A 21,462-nucleotide genomic window follows, 5' to 3' on the forward strand; every position below is an offset into this window, starting at 1 on the left:
CGGGCGTGTTTCCTCGCCTGCTGGGCGCCGCGATTTGCCCGGGGAACGCGCGGGCCCCGAATGGCAGCGTGGAGCGAGGAAGCGGACAGCCAGGGCTTCCCCGAGAGCCGCGGCCACACAGGGTATTCCTGTGTATTCAGGCTTGCAAAATGGCGGATCGAGCCTCTGCTGGCGGCAGAGGCTTGCAGAGCGCGGATCCAGCCTCCGCCGGTGGCGGAGGCTTGCAGAACGGCGGATCAGCTTATACTCGAGTCAACAACTTTTCCCAGTTTTTGGGGGTGAAATTGGGGGTCTCGGCTTATACTCGAGTCGGCTTATACTCAAGTATATACGGTATATGGTTGGTCTTTTTATTCTTCATTATTAATAATTTTTAATATTTTTTATTTTGCTTTGCCAGATGTCTGAAACCTCTGCCTAGAACATTTGTGAAAAGTCAGACTTCTGTCCATGAATAACACTGTTAGTCACAATCCCAGTTTTGTGCTTATTTGCTGAAAATTGAGCTTTAGTTTTAAAAGGCTGTGTTCCATTGACCCAAAAAGCTAACATCTGTTGATACAAAAGTTCTCTTTTGTAGGTTGGAATCTCAAATGCCCTAATGCAAAACTCAATTCATTGCAGGTTATTGTGTGTGAGAGAGGTTTTGTAAAAGAAGTACTATATAAACAAATCCTTAGAGAGGATTTATTATTTTATTATCCTAATAAAAAATCTGCTTGTGCTAATGTGTAAGCCACCTATCTTTCTGGTTAAGACAACATATAAGTTTGCTAAGTAAATACATTTTCAATATCAGGCTTCAAATTTGTAACTGTTAATATTTTCTGCTCTCCACTGTGCTAAAGAGTTAGGGGGAAAAAGCCTCATCTGTTACTTGTATTGATGTGAGACTGCAAAAATTCTTATGCTGAGATATTTAAAAAGTTTCTGTCTAAAGCCTGCGTTGAAAACATCCCCAATCAGGAATTAGTTTTACAACTAGTTGTTTGAAGAAAGCTAAAATGAATATGCTAATGCAGGTAGTCCTTAATTGGGACCCACAACTCAGTCATTAAACAAAGTGATCATTAAGTGAAACCCAGGTTGAGCTTAACAATCTTCAGTTTTCCTTTGCTTTGCAGACCTGCAAAGGTCATAAATGCAAGGATTGGTTGGAAAGTTACATCTTCATCTCTGTGGTGACTGCAAATGGTCACTAAACAAGACAGTTGCTAAATATGGACTACCTGTATTTCACCTAGAAGATTGTATGTGAAGAGTATTCATGCGTGCAGTCAACCATTGCCTTAAATCTAGAAAGGTTGTTATCATGTTCAGATGCTTTTATGTTTAATGCCGCTGTATGGTTTCTACTATAATTTGGTAAGTCACAGTGCAGTTCCTGGTTGCAAAAGTATCAGAACGCCATCCCTCAGAGCTATCCCCACAGACTTTGAAATGCAAACTTGGAAATGTTTAAAGCTTCCCCCTTTATAGTAACTCATCAGATAGTCTTTTGAAATGAAGAACTATTTAAATTTAGTTCATTTTCTTGCAACGTACAGATTTTCTTTTGTTCTACACAGCTGAAAATATCAGCTTGTTTCCACTGCCCTCAGCTTCAAAAAATTGGGCAGTGGAAACAATACTCTATGGAAAGGCCCTTAATATCATAAGTATCCAAGGATGCCAGATTCAAACCTGGGAAGGGATTTTTAATAGAAATGTTTCTCAGATACACAGACAAATGACAGATGTACTCACTGAAGAAATAGTGTAACCTTTTCTAATTCATAGCAACATAAACATTGACTAGCCTTATTTTCATGGTTGTTTTTTTTCTCCTGTGTAGCAAACTTCCTAGACAGCAGGCCCTTGAGGAATTCTGGGAAAGGAAACATCGATGCTAGGAAAGAGGATGGGGGGAGCACGGCAGCTGCTCCTACCCAGAAGAAGCTGTGGTGTCACTGTCATCACTATTGTCCTGAAAATTCCAAAAACAACACCTGCAGGTTGGTGGGAAAATCTTCACAGAGTGTGCAAATTACACAATTTCCTGCATTGGTATTATGCCCATCCATGATTTAAACTGGTGTCATGCCCATTTGACTTAAGTGCTTTTAAAAGATTAAGCCAAATCATATCATATCATATATCATAATAGTAAAGTTGGGAGGGACCTTGGAGGTCATCTAGTCCAACCCCCCTGCTCAGGCAGGAAACCCTATACCATTTCAGACAAAGGGCTGTCCAGTCTCTTTCTTAAAAACTTCCAGTGTTGGAGCATTCACAGCTTCTGGATTTGAAATTTGAAATGCATCTGTAAGTCACCATTAATCCTGCTACCCAAAAAGATATTGAGGTTTTAGAAACAGTAAATATCATTTGCTAGGGAAAGGGATCAGCTGGTAAGGAAAAGTCCTTGAGGTGTTGTCTAACTTATGCTCCTAATTAACATAAAGTATCTGATGGTAGCCTTTAAAAAAGGTTCTTTTTTTCTCCTTCTAAGCTCATATTCCTATTCTGGTATTCCATAACTTTCTTTAATTGTACATTGATGTTAATTTGGACAGCTCTTCTGATGCCATTCCATTCCTGTTCATGATAAGGCTGATTTTTGTTAAATTGGTACATCCATTAATTTCAGACAGGTGCAGCAATGATCAGAAATGCCTTGTTTTTCCAAAGTCCCTGCTTGAGGTCTACACATATAGAAATAATCCTTGAGTTACAACCACAATTGTATCTGGGATTTCTGTTGCTTAGCAAAGTGATTGTTAAGTGAGTTGTTCTGGATTTTACAACTTCTTTTTTTTTGCCATGATTGCTAAGTGAATCACTGCAGTTAAATGAATCACACGGGTCGTTAAGCCAATTTTGGCTTTCCCCATTGACTTTGCTTGTTGGAAGCCAGCAGAGAAAGTTGCAAAAGGTGATCACATGACCTTAGGATGCTGCAACGGTCGTAAATACATGTTGGTTGTCAAGTCTGCAATTTTGATCACATGTCTTGGAGGATGCTGCGATAGCCATAAGTGCAAGGGCCGATTATAAAAGATATCTTTTTCAGTACCAATGCAACTTCAAACAGCCACTAAATGGATGGCTGTAAGTTCAGAATTAGCTGTAACCTGTAATATGGATTATCCCAAAGATGCTTTTTCATGAGGCAACTGGAGATCCTTGTTTTTCTTTGAAGACGTTTCACTTCTCATCCAAGAAACTTCTTCAGCTCTGACTTGATGGTGGAGAATGGAAGGATTTAATAAATAAATCCTTCCTAAATCCTGTCATTTCCCTACTATCCAGCCAGAGCTGAAGAAGCTTCCTGGATGAGAACTGAAATGTCCTCAAACAAAAACAAGGAAGTCCAAAAGCATCTTTGGGATAACTATGACCTGGATGACTGAGAATCTCCATAGACATTTGTAATATGGATTGTGAATATGGTCTTCCCAGTTGCAATGTATGGCAGTGAAAGTTGGACCATAAGAAAGGCTGAGTGCCAAGGAATTGAGGCCTTTGAACTGTGGTGCTGGAGAAGACTCCTGCGAGTCCCTTGGACTGCAAGGCGATCAAACCGGTCAGTCCTAGAGGAAATCAACCCTGACTGCTCTTTAGAAGGCCAGATCCTGAAGCTAAAACTCAAGTACTTTGGCCACCTAATGAGAAGGAAGGACTCACTGGAGAAGAGCCTAATGCTGGGAAAGATTGAGGGCAAGAGAAGAAGGGGACGACAGAGAATGAGGTGGCTGGATGGAGTCACTGAAGCAGTAGGCGTGAGCTTAAATGGACTCCAGAAGATGGTAGAGGACAGGAAGGCCTGGAGGAATGTTGTCCATAGGGTCGCGATGGGTCGGACATGACTTCGCAGCTAACAACAACAACAACTAAATAGTAGCTTCTTAGGCCAGGAGCACACAGGGGTTAGTTAGTAAGAAGGAGGCTTATATTTTATTGTAGTATTAATGAAAAATGTTACCCTGCTATTAGTCTGGTAATAATTTCTCTGGGCCAAAGAACAACAACAGGCATGGGATAATATTATAATCATGGCAGAAAAAGAAGACAAATGTTTTTTCCATATGGTGCTGATTCTGCTAACCTCCCTAACTTTATATTTGGTGTTTGGAGATAATACTGATTGATGTAGGACAAAATATTAAGAATATTTGTTCCATGCCAACACATTTTCCTACAAGTCTTAGGCTTATAGAGATGCGAGTCATACATATAGTCTGGTTGTAGGAGAATGGTTCTTGATAAAATAAGAATACAAAATGTCCAATCTGGTGTGTTTTTTCTGTATTTTTTTTACATTTCTGAAAATCCAGAAAAATGTACAGGTACATCTTAGAAGCATATAGTTATAAATGTTTTTCATTCAGTTAAGATGTTGGTTTGAATCTTAGAAGCATATAGTTATAAATGTTTTTCACTCAGTTAAGATGTTGGTTTGAATGGTTTTCAAGTAGCCCCTCTTTCTTAGCAGTACAATTGCTGTCTTGTGCTAATTCTTTGAGTTTAAAAAAATCTATTCTTAGAATTAAATCAAGGAATAAACTTCATGGTTTGCAAATATAGTTTATTCAATATTCTATACAGCCAGAATTTAAAACACTTGTAATATTTGACTCTTTTATAGAATATATGTTTTTACATGTAAACACTCAATTCTTTCAGAAGACATTAGGATGTCTGTATCGTTGAATGTGACAATGACTTTTACAAGCTCAACATTTTCAGAAACTTTTTAAAAAGTGTTCCCTGCTGTTTCTAACTTTCTTAAGAAGTTGCCGGTCTTTGTGTAATAGAAAGTGTAACTTTAGTTATTCCTTTTGTGCCACTTCACAGAGATAAGGGCAGTATGGTGAAGAATGCAAACATGAAACATCTTAACTGCAAATATTTACTTGAGTACATAATACACCTCTCTCTCTGTCCAAGTGCCACATAGTGAGAGCTGGCAATTTGTATCCTACTTGGAAAATTTCAGAAGAAGGGGAACAAGATTTGTTTAAAGTGTTTAGTTTCAGCTACAAATGAAACCCACAGGCCCTGGTATATTTTTAAGGCGATGGAGTTGGGTTTCATTGTTACCTTACATCATCACAAAGAATATGTAAATACTGTCAACCTACCTGCAGGAGGAGATGGCTGAGTGCGCAGGTGTCTGCTGGATGGATTAACAAGGATCTTTTCCTGGGAGAGGTGAAAGCTATTGAAAGCGTTTCCTAAACCTGGGCTTGTAAAGGTTATGTTAACCTTCAGCCTTTGGAAACACTAACCATCATCATGCAAACATCCTGCACCTGGGAAGTTCCAAACACACATTTATTTTCCTAGCCCTTTAGGAACAACTTTCTGTAACAGAAACTTGGATGTTATCAAAGCACTCACACATCTCTTTAAAAGCATTGGATCGTGAACAATTCCAGCTAAGCAAATGCTCATTTTAGGGAGCTGACCATATTTAAAAACAACCATGATGCTTATCTGAGGTGCTGAATTTGAAACATCTTCTTAAAGCTGTAAGTCAGTGATGCTTATAAAAAGTAGCCAACAACCGTCCTCACAGAGTTAAGTGTGCTTTTCATCTTGAAGCAGCTCTACATTATGTTCATTTTAAAAAAAATGACAGGAAAGGGAATTTAGGAAATGTTGACACATTCTCCATAATTGTAAAGGCACTTTTGAGCAGGAAAAAAAAACATGCTTGTCAATTTTAAAATCTGGCAAGTTTAATCCTCATGATAAGAAAGAGCACTTATTTATTTCTATCAAAAACGTTTCAGTCACTATCCTTCTTTTGTTAAAAACAATCTAAATATTAAAAAACGCCTGGCTTTAAATATCTTGCTTCTACAGATAGTCCTCACTTAAGGACAATAATTGGGACCAGCAACTTTATCACAAAGCAATTGTTAAGTGGAACATCATGTGGTTGTGATATCATTTTCTCTGCTCTCATAAAGTCAGTCTTTAAGCAAGATTTCATATGACAGCCACTGTTGATTTTATTGCCAACTTCATTGACTTGGCCCATGTGAATCCATCTATGATGTACATAAATGGTGATCCATGATCATGGGACGCTCCAATGTTTGTGGTAAAGTTACTTTCTCAGCACAATTGTAACTTCAAATGGTCACTAATGAAGGCAGTCACTAAGCAAGGACTATCTGTATTTCTTTATAATTTAACAAAAATATCATACAGAAGTTTTATTTGTTTGTCTGTACCCCACATTTATTATTTTTACAAACGACATGTCCACTGCTCCTCTAATTTTCCCCACAACAACAATCCCCTAAGGTGGGCTGAGAGTTGATTGTTTCCTTTTATTTGTCAATGAGAGTAATGGCGTATTAGATTTTTTTTATCTCATTTTGAATAATTGAGTCAAATGCTGTGAGATTCAAATTCACTACTTGATTTATTGAATTGCCCAGTCAAAAACTTAATTGGATCGTCAGGTATTTACAAATAAAAAAGAGAAGGCGGTATTCATGGTGTTTTAAAGAAAAAGGGAAGAGAAATGTACAGTAGATAAATCCAGATTAAATTGGGGGGGGGGTTGCCATCTTAATTGACAAAGAACCTTATTTTGTAAAATCAAGAGTGGGTATTTTATCAAACCTCAGATACTGAGCTATTTTATCTGGACTCTTGTTAACTATCTTATAAATGTAGTAAATTTATACAGTCGCCCATCTCACAGAAAGTGACTCTGGGAGACGTAAAGCAAAATAACAAAACCATATCACAATGTAAAAAAAATTCAGACATAAATAAAATAAAACATAATGGAATAAAGCAAAAGAAGAGTATAGAGTAGAACCTCATGATCCAGGAATGGGCACATGAAGTTGTGGAAAGGCCTTCTTGGTCATGATTTCTGCCTGTTCCTTAAGCAGGAATAGGTCCACCTGTCTGGTCTCACCATCATTTCTTTTCGAAAAAGGCTTCCTTTTCCCTCGTGGAGAACCTTTTTTTTAAAAAAAAAAAATCTTTGTTCCAAACTCTTACATATCTTGCATGTCAAACAAAGTGATTCTTAAAATCAACATTTATTTTTTCCTCATTATACTATAAGAAGGCTTGCTGTCTTAATCTTAGTTCATGATCCTCTAATTCAAGTAATCTCTTGTTTTAGAGCAGACATGTCAAACACAAGGCCCGGGGGCCGGATGCGGCCCACAAAGTGGTTTCGTGTGGCCCCTGAAGCCATCCTGGAAACAGTGAGGGAACGGCCCCCGCTGCCTTGGCCCTGGCCCAGAGACCCTCCTTCTGCCAGAGACCCTCAGATCTGTCCCACTCCTGCCCAGGCCCCCATAGGCACCCTTGATGCGAACGATGTAGAGCTGGCCACGCCCACCCAGTAGGCCATACGCACTCTAGCCACGCCCATCCAGTAGGCCACGCCCACCCTGGCCACACCCACCCGCCCCCCTGAGGGCAACCGCAATGCTGATGCGGCCCTCAATGAAATTGAGTTTGACACCCCTGTTTTAGAGTATCACCCACTCTTTCACCCAGACCAAACAGCAGACATCAAAGTATTATTTCAAGTATAGTAAACCAAACCTTTTCTTTCTTTAGCATGTTGCAGGTTTATATTTAATTCGGGGGGGGGTTCCTTGACATATAAATGTAGAAATATCCTTTTGCCATTGTTGAAATGGACTGTCAGTTATTAATATTGGTAAACTCTAAAATAAAAATAACATCTTTGGTAAAATATCCATCTTATTTATATAGATTCTGCTCAATGAGGATAATTGCAAGTTATCCCATATTTAATATCATTCCATGCAGCTACAAAATTGTTTTGAAACAATTTAGAGACAATTCATCAATGTAACCGCAAAATATTTAAACTTTTCCTCTACCTTGAACCCACTTTGTTTTTGATATGCCCAGAGTAAAGAAGGTATCTTGTCTGTCCTATTGGTTTCTTTGTCTATACTATGTAGAAGACATGTCATCCAGTAGTAGTAAATCATATATTTCATACACAAGGAATCTTTTGACACAATGTGCTTTTTTCGTATGGATTTTGTAGCCTTTAAAGTGGCTACTAAGCCTTTCAATAGTGAAGTCTATTTACCGTATATACTTGAGTATAAGCCGACTCGAGTATAAGCCGAGACCCCCAATTTCACCCCCCAAAACTGGGAAAAGTTGTTGACTCGAGTATAAGCCGATCCGCCGTTCTGCAAGCCTCCGCCGCCGGAGGAGGCTGGATCCGCGCTCTGCAAGCCTCTGCCGCCAGCAGAGGCTCGATCCGCCATTTTGCAAGCCTGAATACACAGGAATACCCTGTGTGGCCGTGGCTCTCGGGGAAGCCCTGGCTGTCCGCTTCCTCGCTCCACGCTGCCATTCGGGGCCCGCGCGTTCCCCGGGCAAATCGCGGCGCCCAGCAGGCGAGGAAACACGCCCGCTCCAGTCGCCCCCCCTTCCCTCAGGAGACGCGAAGCAAGTGACCGCCCGGAGCTTACCGAGGACTTGCGCGCGGCCGAGGCTTCGGTGCTTCCAGGATCGCGCGCACCTCTCCCAAGCCGCCGCCGTCCGGAGACCTGCCGAAGTTTGGGGAGGTGCGCGCGCACCTCCCCAAACCTCCCCAAACTTCGGCAGGTCTCGGACGGCGGTGGCTTGGGAGAGGTGCGCGCGATCCCGGAAGCACCAAAGCCTCGGCTGCGCACAAGTCCTCGGTAAGTTTTTTTGTTGACTGGAGTATAAGCCGAAGTGGAATTTTTCAGCCCAAAAAGTGGGCTGAAAAATTCGGCTTATACTCAAGTATATACGGTACCTTAGATTTCATTATTCTAACTTGGTTTTATTGATTTAGTAGATTTATTGCACTTTAAGAGAGTAATTCCTCTTGCCAAATAAATATGTAGATAGCGTTGTAAGAGCTGTTCAGTTTAGAAGGATTGTGTCTGATCCAAAACAAGCTTTTAAATGAATTTAGGTCTTATTGGGCAGATTTTTGAGATAAATGGTATAAACATTTCTTCAGGGCATAGTTCCACTTAAATGTAATCACTAACAAATTAAACTTCTTTTACCTCAGGGAATATATATATATATTTCTGAAAATTAAAGCAAGGGTATTTAGCATCTTATAGTTACAAATTATCATATAATATCCAGGAGCTATATGGTATGTTTGAAGAATATGTATATATTGAAATATATGGTATTTAAAGCCTGTATAAGTTGTATTGTATCTGTCGCATGTGGCTAGAATTTCAGTAGCTTGCAACAGCTGTCCACTTTGGGTTCTGCCTCTGTTCGTCTCAAAGATTCCTATGAAAAAGAGACTGCACAGTTTTCAAAATGTGTCTCCAGGAGGATGAAGTTTCAGTTTGCTTGATGAAGTCAGCACAAAAAAGAACGGTGAGCTTTGAAAATCTTTGCTTGGAGTGGAAACCAGTTGGTGGAAAAAAGAAAAGGCGTGGATTGGGAGAGAAGCGAAGAAGAAAGAGCAAAAACAGATGGCAGAGAGAGAGAGGAAGGCAAGAACAAAAGAAAAAAAGATGGATTAAATAGAGAGAAATGGCAGCCATGTTATTGTTTCAAGGTTCTCATGTTGCTCAGACTGATTCCCTTGAAAACGTTCTCCTTGCTATTTCAGTGTGGAGAAGAATCATATATGTTGTCCTCTGGGGATCGGAATTGAAAATCCTTTGAAGATTTTTTAAATTTTTCCAAATTCTTTCATCATGATCAATATTTAAGATGCTACAACTTGTAAGATGGAAAGTGGATAATGATATTGCTTAAACAGCTGCAATGCTTCTGGGTTATCTCCCCTCCCCCCCTTTAACTAACACTTTAGTTAAAATCACTCCGTGGGCTAGGTAATCTTTAATTAAAACTTCCTTCTATTTTAAGAGTCTGTCAGTAATTCAATTACATGTTTTATTATTTTTTTCCCATAAGTTTACTTTGGCTATTGAAAAAAATCACTGTTGACCATAGAACAGGACATACTGTATTTCTGTGTTCTTAATTGTTCCATGCAAGGCTGTAAAGTAATAGTAAACCAGTTTGCATTCAGACTTGACTGTATGTGTGTATGTTTGCGTGAGCATGTATATACATCAATGCTAAAATATGTCAGTATTTTAAAAAAATCAGGGACATTTGATTTCAATTGTAAGTCATTATTAAGTTTTTCCTCTTTTGGTTATTGGTCTTGCCTTACCCTGTTTTTATATTGTGAATTGTTGGAAACTTTTATATCTCAAGTTTCCTTATTTTGACTTTGTAGAGCATCATAATTTTAATAAGTTTAGAATGTCAACACAAAAGTTAGGCTCCTGAGGAAAGGAAGTGCCTGGGTCAATATTTATTTGCTTTTAGCTCATTGATCCCTAATTAACACCTGAACTGGCTCAGTTAGAGCTTCTTGCTAATGTAATTAAATATTGCATCTTTCATCCTGAATTCCAGGACAGGCATAACAACATACTAAAAATCAGACTGTTTGCCAAAAAATAATGATGCTACTTCCTCACACTTGGAGGCAGGAAGCGGTACTGTAGCGCTATAGTATAAAACATATTGTAAGCTTAACATAAACTGAAAAAGTCTTCTGCCAAAAATACATTTAAAAAATGAATATCAGAGCCCCATGTAGTTTGCATAATTGTACAGCCTATTGTAATCCAAACATATTGGCTCTCCACCCATCACTATAGCTAAAACAAATAAAAGCAGTTTCTCTTTGTGATAGGCAGTTCTGGCTGGAGACGTGCTGGGTCATTCATCATGTGCCAATTTGTTCCTTAGCAAATTGAACCCACAATCTAGATTGGAAAGCTGATTTTCCTTGCTCTGATAAGTTGGCTGTGCTTTTGCAATTTTGCTTGGCCATAGTTAAGGATGATGTGAACAACCCACAGCAAGACACAGCTCATGCATTCCCCCACTCTGTTTCTGATCAGTTTTCCTGGCAGTCCCCAGAGCAGTAGAAATGAGGAAAAATCACTATCAGAAAGCTTATAATAACAGTTTGTCAAATAATTGAATGTAGTAATACTCTTTAAAAGGGAAGCGGTGGCTCAGTGGGTTAGGACGCTGAGCTTGTCGATCAGAAGGTTGGCAGTTTGGCGGATCGAATCCCGAGTGCCACGTAACAGAGTGAGCGTCTGTTACTCATCCCAGCTTCTGCCAACCTAGCAGTTCGAAAGCACGTAAAAATGCAAGTAGAAAAATAGGGACCACACCGGTGGGAAGGTAACAGCGTTCCGTGCGCCTTTGGTGTCTAGTCATGCCAGCCACATGACCACGAAGATGTCCTCGGACAAGCGCTGGCGCTTCGGCTTTGAAATGGAGATGAGCACCGGCCCCTATAGTTGGAAACGACTAGCACGCATGTGCGGGGGAACCTTTACCTTTTACCTAATACTCTTTAGAAGTCAATAAAAGCTACACAGGCCTTACTTGCTCTTTTCTAGTGAAACACTGGTGGAAAATAACACCCATTATGCCAGAAGTACAAGATTTCTGGAGAAAAGGGGATTTTCTGCAGAGGATGGCTAGCCAAAGGGTATCATACCATTTGATTTAATAAATGTTTACTTCACTTAATTTAGTGATTTCCAGGTTCAATTGTTACACGAATTATGAACAACGCTTATGAGAATCATGAATATTACAGGCTAAATGAAATATCTTTTTCTTTTTCATGTATTCAGCACGGATGGCTATTGTTTTGCGATGGTGGAAGATGAAGATACTGGAGGACAGACTTTTACTACAGGCTGCATAGGCTTAGAAGGTTCTGACTTCCAGTGCCGAGTAAGAAGATGTTGTAAACTCAACTTGAACTTTCAGAATCAGCCTGAATATTGTCAGGAATTAAAATTAAAAAACATTACGTTTGCGAGGTCAAAGAAACAAATTGAGAATATTATTGCCATTAATATGAACAGCAGAAATATTCTCTTGTGTTGGCCAACAATGCTAAGAGAAATCCAGCTCAGAATTGTAAAAGTAGTAACTGTTAAGAAAGTAGAGTACAGTAAGTCCTTGACTTACAACCAGAATTTCCATTGCTAAGCAAGACAGTTGTTAAGTGAATTTTGCCCCATTTTACAACCTTTCCTGTCATAGCTATTAAGTAAATCACGGCAGTTTTTAAGTTAGTAACATGGTTGTTAAGTAAATCTGGCTTCCCCATTGACTTTGCTTGTTAGAACATTGCAAAAGGTGATGAAGACACTGCAACCGTCATGCATACATGCCAGTTGCCAAGCATCTGAATTTTGATCATGTGACCACGGAATTTGCAAATGTAAAAAATGGTCATATGTCAGTTTTTTCAGTGCCATTTAAACTTCAATCACTAAGCAAATGATCATTAACCGATGTACCCAATTGGAACTGAAATTTCTATATTATGTTGTTGCTGTTGTAATTCGAGTCTGACCCAATTTTACAACAATTTTTGACAATTGTTAAACAAATCCAACTTCTCCAATGGGTGTTTTTTTCGGGGAATTGGCAAAAAAAGTAGCAAATCACAAGCAGGTAACTGTAGTACATTGCATCTAGTCGTAAGTGCCACTAAATTGGGGCCCTTAGTTTTTAATGCAAACTGAAATCCTTATTTGTTTTTTTACATTTTCTCATACGTTTTGGAATTAAACAGCATATTTAAAAAAGATCCAAAACAATTTGATAATGATAAACAACCTGAATTATAGATTACAGCTATGTTGATATAGTTGCACTCTTAATTTTTTTAAGACAAGTACTGTTTGCATGCACATAGTTTCTTTAAGTGTCTCCTTATAGTTTAAAATTGTGATAAACTGTTTTATAGCTGTTTTATTGAAAATTATAATTATTACAGGACACTCCATTGTCTCAACCAAGAAGATTAATTGCATGCTGCACAGATCAGGATTTCTGTAATAAAGATCTTCACCCTACTTTGCCACCATTAGAACATCCAGGTAAAAAGAATACCAATCCTAATTTCTAATACATATCTATTTTTGAAAAAGACTATGCATGACAGTGATGATATTACAATGTAAACATTTTGTATGTTGCTCTTTTTCACTCACCTTAAGATGATTTCCTAAATAGTTTGCTCCTCGGAAATCAGGAAAACCTATCTAATAATATACCCTTAAAATGCAGGAGTGAATTACTTTGATGCTTGTTTCTATTTAGCCAGATAACTGGTTTATATGTCCCAATATCTAAAATTCATACTGTTTTCAGTACAAAGGACTTCATTTTAAGAAGGTGTTTTCCTTGAAGAGTATATGAAATATCATTTTGTGTAGTATATCTCCTTTGTGAACACAGTCGTCTTTAGATTCTCTTTCTTTAATCACTTAATCCCACTTAATTAAAGATCATGTAGTAATTAAGTTGGTGTTTAGTTCAGTCAATTTATTGTAGTCTTAGACCAGTACAAGAAATATGTCCAAGAGTAACTATGAGAATTTATAAATTTGTTTTAAGAAATCAATAAATAACATTTGAGATAAAACTAAAATATATCTATAAAACAACCTCACTAGAACCTGTGAGTAAAGTCTGAGAGCAACCACAGCAGCCTTTGCCTAAATTACAAGAATAGTGTTATGACATAAAACATTGCATAAAATGTGATACGTGTAGTCCTTGACTACGTCCACATTTGAGCTCAAATTTCTGTTGCTAAGCGAGAAAGTTTTGTTAAGTTTTGCCCCATTTTACAATCTTTCTCCCCACAGTTGTTAAGTGAATCACTGCAGTTATTAATTTAGTAACATGGTTATTGTCAGGACCCACCCCAATCCACGTCTTAGGAAAACAAAAACTCTTGGAGTCAGTTCTAGTCCAAAAGGAATTTTTACTAGGACATGCTTGGTTGTGGAAATACAAGACGACTTGGTATTATTTTACAAACTGAAACTTTATAAAGAGTTCCCGGTTCAACCCCCCTTCCCTCAACCCCATTTGGTCAGCCCCCCCATCATTTTACTTCATGTCATCCCTTTCGTGGGAAAAAGGGAACTTTGAATCTTTATGGTTATTGCCTTCTTCCTTTACAGATTCAAATGGAGACACAGGCCAGATGCCTTCTTCCCTAACTCTCCCTTTTGTTCCCTCAGTTCAAAAGGTTTCCCTTGGTCTTTGAAATAACCTAAGACAGGCTGAATCCACATGTGCTCCTCCTTCCTCGGGAGATGGCAGAATCCATGGGGGGGGGATAATGTTTTAAAGATACATTTATGAATGTGATATAAATGGATTCTGACAGTTATAAAGTGAATCTGGCTTCCCCATTGACTTTGCTTGTCAGAAGGTTGCAAAAGATGATCACATGACCCCGGGGCACTGCAACTGTCATAAATATGCTAGGGTATGGCTAGCTGATGAGAGCAAAGAAGCTCGAAACAGCTATCTGAGTCTCTCATTTAACTTTTTGTCAGCAAAAAGAAATTTGAATACACAATGTATCACAGTAGCAACTTGAGCCCTGCTTAACGCTCCTAGGTTGGAGCTGTAAGGCAAAAGAAATCATAATAATAGAACTGCAGTATAGCAAGTTCAAAAACATAAGGTGCATCAAACCGGTCTGACCAGAAAAAAACCAATTCTGCTACACACACACACACACACACACACACACACACACACACACACACACACACGTGTGTGTGTGTGTGTTTGTGTGTGTGTAGCAGAAGTGTAACCTTACATGCTACTGTGCAAAACCTAGCCACATGTACTGTAGTAAAAGGCAATTAATTTGTGAGCAGCATCTAAGCAAAGGCTGAGTCAGAGCAATCAGTATAGCTGCTGATCAGAAGAAAGATAAATCTGGTTCAAATGTCTTTATAAAAGGAGAAACGAAGAACATGTTCTGTGGTTTCTACCTAGCCACAATCACAATCACAATCACCCACAATTGATGTCACAGAACTCTCTGATAAATTTTTTTCAAGAAATCTACAATGTGCTGAGTAGTAAGAAGGACAGCTGGAAATCTTACTAAGCTTCTGAACAGTTTTGATTTATCAAATGTCAGCTGTCCAAAACCCTCTAATTCATTATTCTGAAAATCAAGAATTTAAATCTCCAGCTCAATATTTTTCTTTCATCAGGAAGCAACCTGTCCAAAATCGGTTTCCAAACACAACTGTTTTTCACTTGTCATGTGAAAAGTAGTTGCTTCTGATTCAAAAAGCTTATGACCCATGGTCATATCTCAAGGAAAAGTAGGGTCTAAAGAAATCCTCTAGTAGTAGTAGTTCCTTAAACTAAAAAATTAACTCAGATATAGAGGTGATGGTAAAAAAAGTAAAGATACCATAATCTCAAGTGCTTTTCCAGGTACTAGCAATGGAGCCGATCATTTTCTAAATATGAACGAAATGTGTATACATGGATATGTCAGAATGAAGAGTGAAAGCTAACTAAGCACAAAGGCAAAAAAGTCTTAATTTAATGGAAACAAGATAAAAACAGAACATTCACCCTCGCTCAGTGTTTCTCCTTTTAAACAGCTTTGCGTGGCAGTAAAATGAAATGTCCTTGTAAGAACAAAGAAGACCATATACTGGTTAGACAAGATGCTTATTAGTCAAGCAGGAAAAACTGTTAATAATGTTGGAAAGGATAAAAAGTGAAAAAAAGCAGGTTTCAGGCAGAATAGATAAAAAAATCTCATTACTGATTTTATGCTCTTGCAAACAGAAATGGTGGTGCCACTATGTCTGGCTCTCAGGCTGGCGATGAAATAAGCGCGACACTGACGATAGGACAAGAAATTGAGTTTGATTGGCTTTCATTGCACATTTCTCAGGGCTTAGATTGCAAGTGTAGTAAATCTGAACACTTTGTGAATGAAGAAACATAGTTGGAAAATATTAGGTATTTCTGAATGTAGAGAAGTATCTTTAGATACATACATTTTTACAGGAGATTGCATAGAACCTATCTAATAAATAGTCAAACTAACTTCAAGGAGAGGCATAGCAAACTGAAGACATTTCTTTGAAAGCAGAGCTGACAACTTTAGCAAAGAACAAGAAACCTAGTGAATAAACCGGTTCTTCAGAACCTCTCCAGATAAGAAAAGACATGAGATGACCCACACATGCTTCACATAGCTGATTCTCTGTAAGACAGAGGTCCCCAATACCTGGGCTGTGACCCACTACTGGGCCCTGGCCTATTTGGAACCGGACTATGTGAGTGGTGGACCAGTGAGCACTCATGTGCAGGTCAACTAGTGCAAACAGCAGGCCAGCGCGCACACTTTGTAGCTTGACTTGTGTGAGCGGCAGGCTGGCATGCACTCATGCACACATGCACGCACAGCTCAATTTGCACAAGTTGAGTTGTGCATGCACACCAACCTGCCACTCATGCGGCCTGGTTCTCCTCTTCCTTCCAGCTGGGCTGCCAATCAACGAAGGTTGGTGACCGCTGCTCTGGGAAACTGCAGGATAGTGGACTTTCATGGGTTTGAGTGCCAGGAGATACAGGAATTACAGGAAGTTTTTGACTTACAACCATGATTTACAGTTGGGACCAGAATTTTCACTGTTAAGCAAAGCGGTTGTTAGAGTTGTGCCCAATTTGATGCCATTTTTCTCATGGTGCTAGATGCATTTCTCTGTTACATTTCTCTGCCACTAAATTCATGTAGAGTCAAGGTTTCTACATGAATTTAGGTTTTTTGTTATGGATACTGAAGTATTTTTTTCATATCCTTCATAAAAGAAATTACAAAATCATCAGCCTTGTTTTGGCTCTACACTAGTAGTAGATGCTATAAAATTAAATACTAAACCTGATGCAAACCGAAGATAGATTCTGTGTCTGACTCTCCCATCAGAGGCAAACCAGAAAGGAGATGTTGCTCAGGGGCTACAATAGAAGATGAAATCAGAGCTTGAAAGTAAACGTGCTTAATAGAAAGCTAAGAGTCCCATAGGTACATGCTTGTTGCATCACGCTGGTAGATCCGAAATACAATAGCCATATTCGAGGACCAATCAATAAGAATAGAGGACTTGCAGCTTATGGTGTTATTTCTCTTCATCTTGTCTTGCTATATAGAACATCAAACGATCTCCCCTTACTCTAAAACAACCAGATGCATGCTGGATCAGTTTGCAGTTCACAGATAAAGAAATGGATACTTGAAATGGATACTATAACCTCCTAAAGTCTTATTCATATTTGTGATGGTGGCTATTAGAGATATATGAATCACAGTAAATCTTTTTGCTGTACTATATTAATTGGACAGTATTTCAGTATGAAAGATTTCAGTATTTCATTTCTTTATGGAGTATTTTTAGTTGAATTTATTCTTTCCTCCTAACTTTCCCATATCCCAACATTCCCTAATAAAAATGAAATTTCCTTGAATTTGCATAGTTGCTAATAAAAATTACACTGGAAACAATTATAAATGTCAGTATTTGTTGTGTGGATGTTCTGAGGCTGGCTTATATGTTTTTCTGGAGTAAATTTAACTTTCATAAAAAAAACAAACCTGCTTCTAATTTTTAAGCTACGTTTTGACCAGCCCTTTATGAATGTTAACTATCTCTTGAGTGATGAAGTCTATTTGCAGACCCTGCTAATATTCAGCCCTGGAAATCCCACTGCTGAAATGTTTGATTTTTCTCATGGTGCTAGATGCATTTCTCTGTTAAATTTCTCTGCCACTAAATTCATGTAGAGTCAAGGTTTCTTATGGAAAAATGTGAATGGTGGTTGAAAGTTGAACAGAATATGATCGAATTTGTGAACTTTAACTTCCGCCCTAATTTTTTTCTAGAGATCAATTGCCTGTCACAATACGTATAGTTGTCAATTGCACAATACTGTGATGGTAACAAGACTCCAAATATGTAGAAGTGATGGTAAAGTATTTTACCATGGATATTTTACTATCATTTCACAATACCCAAACTATCAAAAAAAAGAATAGGGGTAATGACCAAGGAAATCTGAATTTCAAGGTTATTCAGCCTATTATAAACTGGTTGAAATCCAAAAAGTTCAGGAGAGGCATATTCTTTGAACCAATGTGATTTTGTTCCAGCTCCTGTTCTGGATAGCAGTGGTTAATGTGAGGAACTTATAAGTTGTATCTGGGTACTGCGATTTTAATTATCATCACTTTCTTAATTTTATCATTCCCTCCTGCTTGCTGCTTAAAAATATGTATGAACTTATAAGTAACATTATCTCAGATTGATAAAGGCTTTTGTTTCCTTATTTAAGCTTTTTCAAAGGGAAATGTCCACCAGAAGGCTCTGCTAATTTCAGTGATTGTCTGTAGCATACTCTTAGTGTGCATCATCATATTCTGTTACTTCAGGTATGTCTGGGGGGGGGGGAAATCATGCTTTCTTCCTTGACTATTTCTTTACAGCTCATGCACAATTTGACATGAATGATCATTTTAATGTGTTCTAATTTCTTGGATTTGTGTGGAGACTGATAGAACAATGTGGTTTTAATAGTACTTTTGACATGGCTTTGTCAGTCAGAATGAAAATGTACAAAAACTGAGCTGGCACGTATGAGATAAATGGAAAGTGGGGTTGTGAGTAAAGTAAAACAAGGATGGCTAGCTTGGTATGTTAGAAATAGCAGTCATTGCTGGTTTTTATTATTAAGCACTGAGATTTTTAGGATTTGGGGTGAATTAATAATTCCAAAAGTATTTGATATTCAGGAGTAGATTGAAATGTCTTAAATGTTTAGATTTATCAGTTAAACATGACTAGACATCAAATTGTACATTTTTTTCAGTTAACAATGAATTTAGAAGTTTTAACTACTTCTTCAGGTTGTGCCAGAGTTGAAATAAACATTGCAGAACTGTTTTGTGAATTAGAGTCATAGAAATAACACTCTAGTATACAGTATGTTATAGGGACGCAGTGGCTCAGTGCGTTAGGACGCTGAGCTTCTCGATCAGATGGTCGGCAGTTTGGCGGGTCGAATCCCGAGTGCCGCGTAACAGAGTGAGCGCCTGTTACTCGTCCCAGCTTCTGCCAACCTAGCAGTTATAAAGCATGTAAAAATGCAAGTAGAAAAATAGGGACCACTACGGTGGGAAGGTAACAGTGTTCCGTGTGCCTTTGGCATCTAGTCATGCTGGCCACATGACCACGGAGACGTCCTCGGACAAGCGCTGGCTCTTCGGCTTTGAAACGGAGATGAGCACTGGCCCCTAGAGTCGGAAACGACTAGCACACATGTGCGGGGGAACCTTTACCTTTACCTTATACAGTATGTTATTCTCAATGACAGCTTCCATAAAATAATTAATTATGTTTATTTGCTGACATGCCTAAGATGCATATATCCCATTATATGGTAGATAATGGTTTAAGACTTACAAGTTCTTGTATGACAAGTGTTGGGACATCCTGGTTGAACTTTGCTTCTTTTCTTGGGTATATGCCACTGTCCCTCATGGTCTTGGGAAACATATTTTGGATTTAAAAAGGTGTTGACAGTTGTACCATATTTGCCCATAGGTAATCCAAATCACCCTTTTCCTATTGAATCTGGGCCACTGTACAATCCTAAAGCTTGTCTTTGTCATTTCTGTTTTTATCTTTCTGAGTAACATAGTCTTAGAAAAAGAACACTTCCTTCCTTCCTTCCTTCCTTCCTTCCTTAATTTAATAATTTAATTTAATTTAATAATTTGATTTCTATACCGCCCTTCTCCCGAAGGACTCAGGGTGGTGAACAGGGCAATACACAATAAAAATCAAATACAAAAATTAAAAAACCATTAAACATCATGCCCATAAAATCAATACATAGTAAAGTTAAAACTAGTTTTAAAAACCCAACCCCATCCCGTCAGACCAGGCCAGCTTGTTCGAAAAAGAATGTTTTAAGATCGCGCCGGAAGGAGCGAAGGTCGGGGGCCGTCCGGAGCTCAACCGGTAAGCTGTTCCAGAGGTCTGGCGCACCCACAGAGAACGCTCTCCCCCTGGGGGTCACCAATCGGCATTCTTTGATCGGCGGCACCCTGAGGAGGCCCTCTCTGTGGGAGCGCACTGGACGGAGGGAAGTTGACGCCGGTCGCAGGTGTTGCCGTAGGTAATCCGGACCCATGCCATGAAGGGCTTTGTAAGTCATAACTAACACCTTGAACCTCACCCGGAGAGCAACCGGTAGCCAATGCAGCTCGCGGAGCAAGCTTCCTTCCTTCCTTCCTTCCTTCCTTCCTTCCTTCCTTCCTTCCTTCCTTCCTTCCTTCCTTCCTTCCTTCCTTCCTGTTGCAAGTAGATACACCAGTTATAGGACCAGGAGCACTGTTGATGAAAACATAAGGTTGATACCCTCCTGTGATCTACCTATCCAAGAAGTTAATTCTTGGAGAATAACAATGAAGTACATAATCCTGAAAAGGATGATTATGCTCCAAAATTGGGCGCTGAAATCCTTCATACATATTTATGGGGGAGAGAATTCACAGTGATAACAGATCCCAATCTCTCACCTGGGTAGACTAGATGGTACCTAGCATTGTAGTCTTACAGTAACTCACAGAGCAAGTACATCTATCCATCCAGAGAGAGAGAGAGAGAGAGAGAGAGAGAGAGAGAGAGAGAGAGAGAGAGAGAGAGAGAGAGAGAGAGAGAGAGAATCCTTATGAAGTTGTGTACTGTTAGTGTGTATGTGTATAGTTAACAGCATTCTCAACAGATTTAAGAAGGTGTTGGCAGGTGTGCCATATTTTCCCATAGATTTTCCAAATCACACATTTCCTACCCTATCTTGGATAGGGTAGTGACAAATAAAGTAGCATAAGCCCCATTGGATATTATCATGAAGGTTATGTTTCCTGACCAGATTTTCTCAATCTGGGGGTCTTCAGGACATGTGGACTTCAATTCCCCAGGTAACACAACCACTGCTGATAACTTGGAGAGCTAAATTGTTCACATTTGAAAGTACACAAATTATGCAAAGCTTCTGGTCTGCAAAATGAAATGGCAGATATTTTTTTTACCAGTTTTACTAGCAGTGTTATATTCCTCCGGACAACTCTACCACCAACATAGCATAAAATAAAGCTCATGGGGAAAATAACTGACCAAACTTTCTTTGAAATACACTGTTTTCTCCCATCGATTAAATTAGAATGGATTCCCATTTGGTTCTTCTATTCATAAAAGTATTTATTGCAGCTCCATTGTGTAATTTGATTAGATTGCATTGTATACCTTGGCACTTTGAATGGATTTTTCTTTTTTTTTATACCTGTCACTTCTTTCTTTTTCTACCAAGTCTCTGACATATTTTATGTAACATATAAACTTGCTTTTACTTTAATCCCTTTATGTACTTTTGTACATTACTTACATTTACAGGTCATGACCACTCATGAAGTGATCAGTTGTTGTGAAAAATGTACTAGAAAATAGTGTTGGCCACTAGCCCTATCCATAATTTAATTGTGAATGA

The 21,462-nt window shown here is 38.7% G+C and overlaps 1 protein-coding gene across 2 annotated transcripts in view; it reads left to right on the top strand.

Moving 5' to 3' along the window:
* The window catches only part of BMPR1B (bone morphogenetic protein receptor type 1B), a 216,414-nt gene that overhangs the window by 180,754 nt on the left and 14,198 nt on the right, over positions 1-21,462 (top strand). For both annotated transcript variants that reach the window (XM_081333254.1, XM_081333255.1), the window contains 4 exons: positions 1,835-1,994; positions 11,691-11,793; positions 12,851-12,953; positions 18,247-18,343. In XM_081333254.1, the coding sequence (XP_081189380.1) occupies positions 1,835-1,994; positions 11,691-11,793; positions 12,851-12,953; positions 18,247-18,343 (463 nt within the window). The remainder of the gene's footprint in view (positions 1-1,834; positions 1,995-11,690; positions 11,794-12,850; positions 12,954-18,246; positions 18,344-21,462) is intronic.

The sequence above is a fragment of the Vipera berus genome, assembly GCF_964194415.1.
Source record: "Vipera berus genome assembly, chromosome: 7".
NCBI classification, from domain to species: Eukaryota; Metazoa; Chordata; class Lepidosauria; order Squamata; family Viperidae; genus Vipera; species Vipera berus.